Genomic DNA, 9238 nt, shown 5'->3' on the forward strand with positions numbered 1-9238 from the left:
TCGCTTATAAAATATATATTAAAGATTTTAATTGATATTAGTTATTTAGATTTGAGGCAGACCTTTTTTTCATAGTCACAAATAATTAAACGAGTCATAAATTTCGTACACTGTCAGTTTCGCTTCCTCTGCTAATAAATGCCTGAGGGGAAATCTTAACAAATAAGAAAATTATATTCAGCAATCTGTATGGGTTTTATATAGTCTCTGAACTTGCTTTCTGGATGCTGCAAACGTTTGAATAGAATATCGAAATTTCAATTCTCTAAGGTATTGCGTAGGCATCGTCGATTCTTCCCATTATTATGCACGTACCGCAAGGCCATCTATAAAATATGTATAATAAATAAGTTTTTGTCATTGCATCTGTTGCGGTTCGTAAGTAACGAGCAAAAAAGCGAAACTTTGTTTTTTCCGGTTGTTGTTGTACTGCGATCGTGTCCTTTGAACACGATTTGGCTCTATTTCAATACTAGCTTGCATGAAAGAACTTTCATCTCTTCTGCCAAATTTGAAGTGAAATGATGCATTTTTGCGACCGAAAGAATGTTTAGCGTAGACAGACAGACAGACAGACAGACAGAGGGATACATGTACTTTACATATATACTTTGTGAGATCTCTGAAGCTTCCTTCTGAATATGACAAACATTTTGACTTAACGAGTACACTCTTCGTCCTTCGATGATAGGTATAAAAAGCATAGATGTCTCATGCATTAAGATATATGTGAGCAAATTGATTACATGCAAACAAGATTTAGTTCTGGTTAAATATTTCAAATCCAAATAAGCGCAGGCAACACCAAACAAAAATAACCAAAAATTCTTTCGAACTTTTGCTCTTTATTATGATGAATAACATATTAACATTTTGCTTCTAACGTAAAGAAACAAGCGTCACAGATGTCTCGATTTCCATACATTAAAACACTCAGAGAGAAAAGCTACTCACATAAGTTACTTGTATTTAAAAGTTGACATACTGTAGATTTTCATTTATTTTACTCTTTCCATTAGCTTAACGCAAGTATCTTAATGTTTTCATTAACGTTTGTTTTTTTCAATTTTAATTTTATACATTTTTGCTTTTAATACAATACACACACAGATGAATTGACAAACAGACAATTAAGCCAACAGAGACACGAATAGATAAGAAGTTGGGTATTAATATATCTATAAAGGAATTGCTACCATTTTTTAACCAAAAGTATACGCGGTGTCTTTTTATTTGCAATGCAAACATGTAAAAAGATAATTAGGTCGGCAAGAAAGATTGAGCAAGTGGAGAGCTGTCATCAAATAACTGTTAAAGTTCTGCAGCAAAATTTTCTGGTAATGGATTCCAATTAAATGCAGCCCCATCTCCGTGGAGAATAAGAGGAAACTGATTTTAAAACCCCATGTGTGTCGGTGACCAGAACTAACTATTATTATATACATAGATCGCTATTTACACTTTTAGCTTTGGCAAGGGCAAGTATTATTCGAAGCCATTTGAGTTTCCCATTGAGACGTTCAACATTCTTGACTTTGGTTAGAGCATTTGGTTATTTGATCGCTATTTGTGTCGTTTACAGTTGTTTAAATATTGGAAAGAAATCGTGTAAAATTTTCGTGGAATGGTTTTTTACCACAATCGACCTAAATTATTAAAGCAGCGCTCCATTACTTCCACTTTCGTCAATGAATGAATCATCGTTCGACACTACAGTAGGCTGGTATGACGTGGCAGCGGTTCGTCCATCAGCCAAAGCCGTGAAAATCAGTTATTGTGCCAGGAGACATTGACGTTGTGTAAAAGCTATTAACAGAAGGTCGACATGTGACGTATTGGCATCCCCAGGCATTAATTACAAATGCAAAATGTATAACGTATGTAAAATGTTGCATGATCATATAGCCATGCAAAAGGTTTTCTCCATAAGCTTGAATCCTACAGAATTTGAGAAAATCCCAAAAAGATGCTTTTCTCGATTGATGCGAGCAAATGCTTAAGCAATGCAATGGCGGTACTTGAAAAAATTTCTGTTGGAATACGGAGCGTAGCGAATCATGGATCTGTGGGCATGAGTCGGAAAGTAAACACTAGGTAAGAATCAAACTCAAAAAAAACATTTTCCAAACTTAACAAAAACTGTTCGCACTCAAAGCAGGCTGAAATGATCGTCGAAAGCTCTTTGGAAAAAAATTAGTCACACCGTAGCCACAGTGCATTCAGACCAAAGCAAATTGATCTTTTCTAACTGATGCGCAATAATGTATTTGCTGCAAGACTTTGCTGATCTAAGGAAAGCAAGCAAGTACCGGCGAATTATTTTTCATCATCCTCTCCGAAGAGCGATTCATTAAATACTCAAATAATCGAATCACAACTTCGTCATTTGGCACCTAATGGCTTCTTTTGCAAACGGACGCATCAGGAGTAAAATGCGTGAATAGTGGCTTTCGTCGCCCGAAGAAGCAGTTTGCGCGTTGTCTCAGGCAGAATGGAAAATTTGCTATAACATATGGTTCGAACGTACGCAAAAGTATATAAATTGTAAAGAATCTCTTGAAAAATGTAGAAAGAGAAGGATATCTTGAGAAACAATAAAATAATTTTTATGAAAAGATATTGTTTTTTATGCTTAAAACTAAAAATATAAAAGTGTTCTATGTGTAAGATAACTTTAGCGTATTTTCGATACTTTGTTGTTGCACGTAACATTTTCATACAATTGCATGTTTACCAGGGTTAAGCCATTAATTTCAAAAATCTCGAATCTCTCTAACAAACTTCCCCCCCCACCCGTGGTGAAATGATATATTAAGTTTGTGAGGATGCAACACTGCCAGATTTTCGCGATTTATTGTACAAGTAAGCTCCTGTCCGTCCCTCTGTAGTTGATACAGTTTAGTACATCCACATATTTTGATCAGTTCTCATATCACGCTTTAGTTTGAAAAGTCGTTAAATGAATTGGGTAGGGTACTTAACAGCAAGTAATGCTTAATTTAAAATTTTTTTCACACCCATGAAAAAACAATGTCAATATTAAAGTCGAAATTGAAGCTTGCAAAGTGGCAAAAGTTCCACTATGCAGGAGAAGGAGTAGAAGTAGGAGGAGGAGAATACGGAAACATGTTGTTTCCTTGTTTTTGAATTGGAAAAGGAAACCACGTTAAACAAGTACTTTAGTTAAAGGAGTGTGTCGATAGTGACATGACAGTGTAGCTTCAATTCGTTCAAGCGGAAAATTAAATAAAATAAACCACGATTGTTGTTGTTCGTTTCTCTTGTTTTCTGCATCAAAAGAGAATTCATTTTTGCATTTTTCGCCAAATCCTTCCAAATTCCTTGCCCTCTCTCTCTATCTGCTCATCTTTGCTCGTTCATGCACGGCTTTCATGGAAAACGAACACAAAATGTTTCTTTAAATGCTAACGAAACTTGCAATACTATATGGCAATGTCTCCCTAGATACCGTGACACTGCAAATTACATACAAATTAACGTAGTGTTTGAAAAAAAACAAAGGACAAGAACAAAAAAAGAGAAAATTTAATTTATATCAAGTTGACCGAAAAGCCGGAAGAAGGTAAAAAAAAAATTAAAAAAAAAAAATAAATAAATAAAAATAAATAAAAGGAATAATTAACTGTCAAAAGTTTAAAGGAAAATATTCTTAAAAAGTCGAAAAGTTTTTTTTCTTCTTTTAATAACATTTTTTAAAACAATTTAAGTCCGCATGTAATAATGCTCGTACAACTAACTCGTAAGACTTGGAGGAATAAAATTGAATGCGTTTTTTTTCTTCTTTTTTCGCTATCGCGCGAGTTATAATAAACTGCCGGTTTTTTTTGTTGTTATTTCTTTTTTTTTGTCTTTCTTTTTTGCTCTTTTGTTAGATTTAATGACGCTTGTCAAGTAGTCTTTTTGTTTTTTCATTTGTTTTGCTTTTTTTAAATAAAAAAAAATTTATTCTAGTTACGCTTGTTAGGCTACGCGCGCTGTATGGTAGAAAAGTTGTAAATGTTGTTGCTTTTTTTTTTTAACTTACTTCTACTAGAGGAAGCGCTAACATAAGCTGATGAACGGCGTTTAAGACCACTAGTGCTGTCGTTATTACCGCCCACAGGCAAGAAACGAGACAATGACAACAATGTTTTGAAAAGCTCTGTCACGTTGTAATCTTCTTTCGCTGAACATTCTAGTGCTTTAGCCCTATAAAGAAAAAGAAGAGAAGAGAATGTTAACAACTTTTTATGTTTATTAAATATTCAAACAATTTGAAAATTGTAGTAAATTTAAAAATCACGATTTCATGACTCGCACAATAACGCTTAGTTTAACATACAAGACGTGAGTAACATTAGCCAAAATGTCAAAATGTTGCTTATGAACTCCAAGTGCTTCAAGTACTTTTTTTAGTAATCACCAGACTCGGTTATATATGAAAAAAGAATTTCTTTTTATTTTATTCAGCAATTTTTATAATTGCTTGATCAACTGCATTCGCTATACGTCTTGTTGTCCGTTGACGTCGTTATGCCCGACGGCATAAAACTGCATTAAAATGTAATTTTAAATATCGTAAATTACATAACATACATCGGTTTTATCTTGTATAACATTTTAGTTATCGCTATGTAGTTTATAATTTACACTCTAGTTACCGTAATTTATTAAATACAAGCATGCGGTGAATGTAAAAAAAAAAAAAAAATGTTTTTCAATTTTCTTGAATTGTTTTAAAAATCATTCACATTTCATTCAAAACTTTCTTCAAAGCAATAATATACGGTTCTGGTCGCGGCATTTACCCCTTTGCCTACCGGCAACTTGTTTGATCGGCATTGGCAATGTATCCTTCCCGCGGCTTTAAGTTCTCTTAAAAGTTCCGGCGTAAGTCCTGCGAATTTGGAAATATTGTAAAACGTAGTGCGCAATATCGCGCAAAATCACGGCTGATGTATAGCCGTTATCGCGTTAAGGATTACCTCTACGTCGTTCGAAACCGTCTCCGATTTTGGTTTAAAATTGTCTTATTTTTCTCTAAATTTTATTTTTCAAAATTTGTATTTTTTTTTTGTTATGTTGATGACAGCAAGCACAGAAGAACAAACGTTCTTCAAAATAAATTTTCGATTCTCTTTTTGAATTTCAAAAAGATTACGCAAATCTTGTTTTATTATGGACTTTGGGTATAAGTTTTTGCAAGAAATTTGAAAAAATTACTTGGGGGTAAACTGATATATTCAGGTGCTGCCGAGGCATGAATATCTCTGCAAGCATTGTTAGAGAAAACTAGAAATGCTACTGCAACGGAGGATGATGGTGTATTCTCTTCATATCAACCAAAAAAAAAAAAAATTCGGATATTGTGGACCTGAAATTCGTGGCAGTAAAATTTAGTTCCAAACTTGCTAAATGGCAACGAAAGATGCGGAGAAAGTGCAAAATATTTCAGCCTTCATATCCATTGCACACGATGTGCAATTCCTGCTATACCGCCAATAAAGACATGGATTAATAACTTCCGATCCGTATTGGGGAGATAAACAGAACACCGACCACTTTATTACAACATATTTGTATGTATTTGTCTATAATAGAATAAGTTAAGCATCTAATATGTCCGAGCATCAACATTAATCAAAGCCTCCACCAGGCTTGGAACGTTCCCGCATATTTAAAATTGTTCTGATTTTTTTTTAATATCAAATCAGGTAACAAGATATATAAAATTGTAGTTTTTTTGAATAAATTTCTGAAATTTTTAAGATTTCAATTCTGCTGAAGCCACGCATCGAAATTGTTTCCGAAAGAATAGTGGCTTGGTACATATCTCTGTTCTGATGTATTTGAAACATTAAGGACCATTTTTTCGGGACCGTTCGCCGCCTAAAGGTCTTTGGAAACCTGTAAAATTTAGATTTTGGGGTCTGTCTCATATAAGGATTTTTAAGGAAAGTAATCATCTATATGGTAACGGGGAACGATTTTCGGTGTACTATAAAGTAAAATCGTGGGCTATCGTGTTAGGCGAAATGGTGTAGAATAGGATATTGGCTTGTCGGGCCTATTCGAATATAATGGTTTTACTTGTTTTACTTATGCCTTTCAATTCTATTGCTAAATAAAGAGAGTGAGAATAAGGGGAACCGGGCCACAAAAAGCGAAACTCAAAATGGCTTAAATACCTTTATCAATGAAAGTACCGTAAACCTTGATTAGTTATATGTGAAGCCTTAGTAAGCACATGTCCAGACGGGCTTGAAAGGACTTACTTCTAATAAGAGTAGCTATGTATTTTGACGATGAAATTAGATAAAAATTTGCGTGCGAAGTGGATAACTGGACTTTTGCAAATATCTACAAAAGGACACATTTTTCCGGTGTCCTCATAAGATTTGAAGCCTGACACAGTCCATACAGAGAGCAGGGCAACGGGGACCCCTATACTGAGTGAGTTCAGCCCTATGGGATCCGAATATCATTATGCTGAGGAATATCACCATTTTTGTCACCACTGTGGTCTTTTTTTTTGACTCACACGCATCACTGGTCGTTCGTGGGTTCCTCTAGTGACAGTTTGGTACGGTTGGATTTAAGCCTTAACATACTATAACCACTTTTTCAAATTATGATCCCATGAATGTTTAGCTTCATCGTTGATGTTAATGGTTCGCTTAGTCTGGAAGAATGGGGCTTCACGTATTTCAAGTTTCTTCTTTTTCCAGTATGCGCATCTCTTCAAAGATCCAAAAAAACCGCGTCGTATATTCCTCGTCGGGATAGGTTACATTAGTATATTGTAAAGTCCGCGTACAAATTTAAAGAAGGGGTTCTGTTGGACTACTTTTACCAGTAATATCGTAGTAACGGCGTGGCGTCATTTGATATCACGTTTTTGCAAGAATAGCGGCTTGCCGTTTAAGCAAAGGGATCGATGTAAGAAAATGAGTTTGTTTTTTTTTGAGGGCGAGTAGTTAAGTAACATTGGAAGTGAGAAGTCGATTTTTGTCTGTTCTTAAGTAAGGTAGTGTTGTGTTTACGGGAGTGATTGTTGAGTAATTTGTTATTTACGCCGGCATAATATGTGTATCTATTGAAAAGATTTCTTTTTCTATTTCAAACAAAACTTTTCGCAAATTTCTTAAAACCGCATTACTTAAAATTTAGTGAATTAATTTTGTTTCTAATATAATTAAATGTCAAGAAATGAGTTGAAAAACGAACGTTAAATCAGATACAAGTAAAGCTTTTCGATGCCCGATGGGAACATTGCTTGTGTGTTATCCAAGGAAGTTAGTAAACGAGCTAATAAAGACGCGAAAAATTAAAGAAAGATTTTGTAGACAATAATAATAATAAGAAAATGATTAAATTAAGTTTTATATTATTGCTATGATATATTAAAGGTGTATAATATATGATAAAAATGTATTCTGTATGCGCTTTCAAGAAGAGACAAAATAAAGGGAATCAAAGGGATCACGTGACAGCGCACACATTTGTATATCTATCAAAGACCAAATCGTTTGATTTCAAAGAAAAATTTTATATTTATCATCGGTATGCATATATCTGGTTGAACGTGTGGTTGTTTGCCGTCATAGTGGCCGCGTTTGACAATTCATTGTACTGGCGGTGGTGCAGGCTGCAGATTTTAGTTCACAGGAATCATGTAAGTTAAAAACGCAAGGGAAGCCCTAAAACAATAACAATTTACGGCAGGAATAACGTGAGTTCTTTCCTGGAATATGTAAGGATTTGCTTGCCTATATATACGTCATTATACTTCGCAAGGCGTGTGCATTCGTACCTACACTTGCGCTGAACTACGCTGCCGTGGTCCGTAGATGTTTGTGCTGTGTTTTTATGCTACAAATTGAATGAAGAAATTTGTGAACACCCATCATGGGCTTACTAATACATATGCGTGTCTATGAATGCATCAATTGTATACTTATCCAGGCATATGCGGCAGCCGTTTTCAGCCAGAACAACTTTCCGGACCATCCCGAAATCAACTAAAACAACAACCCTTTGCCGTACACATCGGCCAAGATCCGTGGATACCAATCATCAGTGCAAAATTGAAAACAATAGAGGATCATGACAATATGCCGTGGGTAAGGAAGGAGACAATGGCATCGAGTTCACGCTTCTCACTAATGTATGTATGAATGGTAAGCTAAATTTATGAACCTAGCTTTGGATATCCACCGAAACGTTTGTAAAAAGAAGAAAAACCAAAAAGAAAACAAATCATAAACCCATGTATAAATAGAACGATTCCAAATTGAATATTTTCATATATTTTCTCAAAGCCATAATCGGTGTTTAAGTCGTTGAGAACACGAAAAGAATAACAATTAAAATTAAAAATGCTTTGCTAGAAATGTGCGGTTGAGTGGCATATTCCACCGCTGAAGCGGGGTATGGATGGATGTACGCGCGAGTGAAGGCAAGGACTAAAAATGGACCAGCGAAGGGCGTACGCGACAGACAACGGACTTCGTAGACGGGCTTATACACTATGACCTCATTAAAGATCCTCACAAAAGGTCCTCAGGTGCAAATTTTTTTTTTTTTTATTTCTTTTTTCATTTTTTTTCTTTCTCTTGCGGCACAGGCGGCCGAATAAAAATGTGCAAACGCTCTACCGCGCAACGAGCTGTAAGTATTAAATATATTATCCTCGCGTGTTAAAGTCTTGGTTTAAAAAACGTTAAAACAGACGCGAACACGAAAAAGATCATCTCACAGGGAAACCGGATAGAATTAATTTCTAAACCTGTTGATGCTGACCAGCTTAGGCAACAAGTTTAATATTCAAATTCACAAAAAGTCCTTTCGTTCGTTATTGTTATCTTTAAGAGGCTGTCAAAAGTCAAGGAAACGTATTGCTGTCTGGTGCAATGAAAAGGAAAATACGTGTTTTTCTCAAAAAATCATTTTCGTAAGAGTTGTCCGTTTGTGTAGCCACTTTTCGATGGCTAAAAGCAATGGTCTGTGCTTTTAATCAACTTAAGTGCCAGTAATGTGCTTTGCAATGGAACTAGAATTTGTTCGAAATTATCTTTTTGAGCAGTAGCTTTGATGATTTTGCTCATTTATATAATTTCAGCCAATCACTTCTTCTTCTTCTTCTTTTTTGGGCAATAAAATCTGTTAATTTCAGAGAAATTGCAGAGAAAAGAGAGAGAGAGAGAGAGAGAGAGAGAGAGAGAGAGAGAGAGAGAGA

The 9238-nt window shown here is 35.1% G+C and overlaps 1 protein-coding gene and 1 long non-coding RNA gene across 2 annotated transcripts in view; one reads left to right on the forward strand and one right to left on the reverse strand.

Annotated features, from left to right (window-relative positions):
- LOC119635629 (GTP-binding protein Di-Ras2) overlaps positions 1–9238 on the reverse strand; it is a 45667-nt gene that overhangs the window by 11751 nt on the left and 24678 nt on the right. Inside the window, exon 4 of the mRNA XM_038030517.1 lies at positions 4046–4209. Coding sequence (XP_037886445.1) covers positions 4046–4209 — 164 coding nt within the window. The remainder of the gene's footprint in view (positions 1–4045; positions 4210–9238) is intronic.
- The window catches only part of LOC119635630, a 9152-nt gene continuing 6924 nt past the window's right edge, over positions 7011–9238 (forward strand). The window contains exon 1 of the long non-coding RNA XR_005247093.1: positions 7011–8180. This is a non-coding gene — a long non-coding RNA (uncharacterized LOC119635630). The remainder of the gene's footprint in view (positions 8181–9238) is intronic.

This window comes from Glossina fuscipes, unplaced genomic scaffold (assembly GCF_014805625.2).
Source record: "Glossina fuscipes isolate IAEA_lab_2018 unplaced genomic scaffold, Yale_Gfus_2 27, whole genome shotgun sequence".
Classification (NCBI taxonomy): domain Eukaryota; kingdom Metazoa; phylum Arthropoda; class Insecta; order Diptera; family Glossinidae; genus Glossina; species Glossina fuscipes.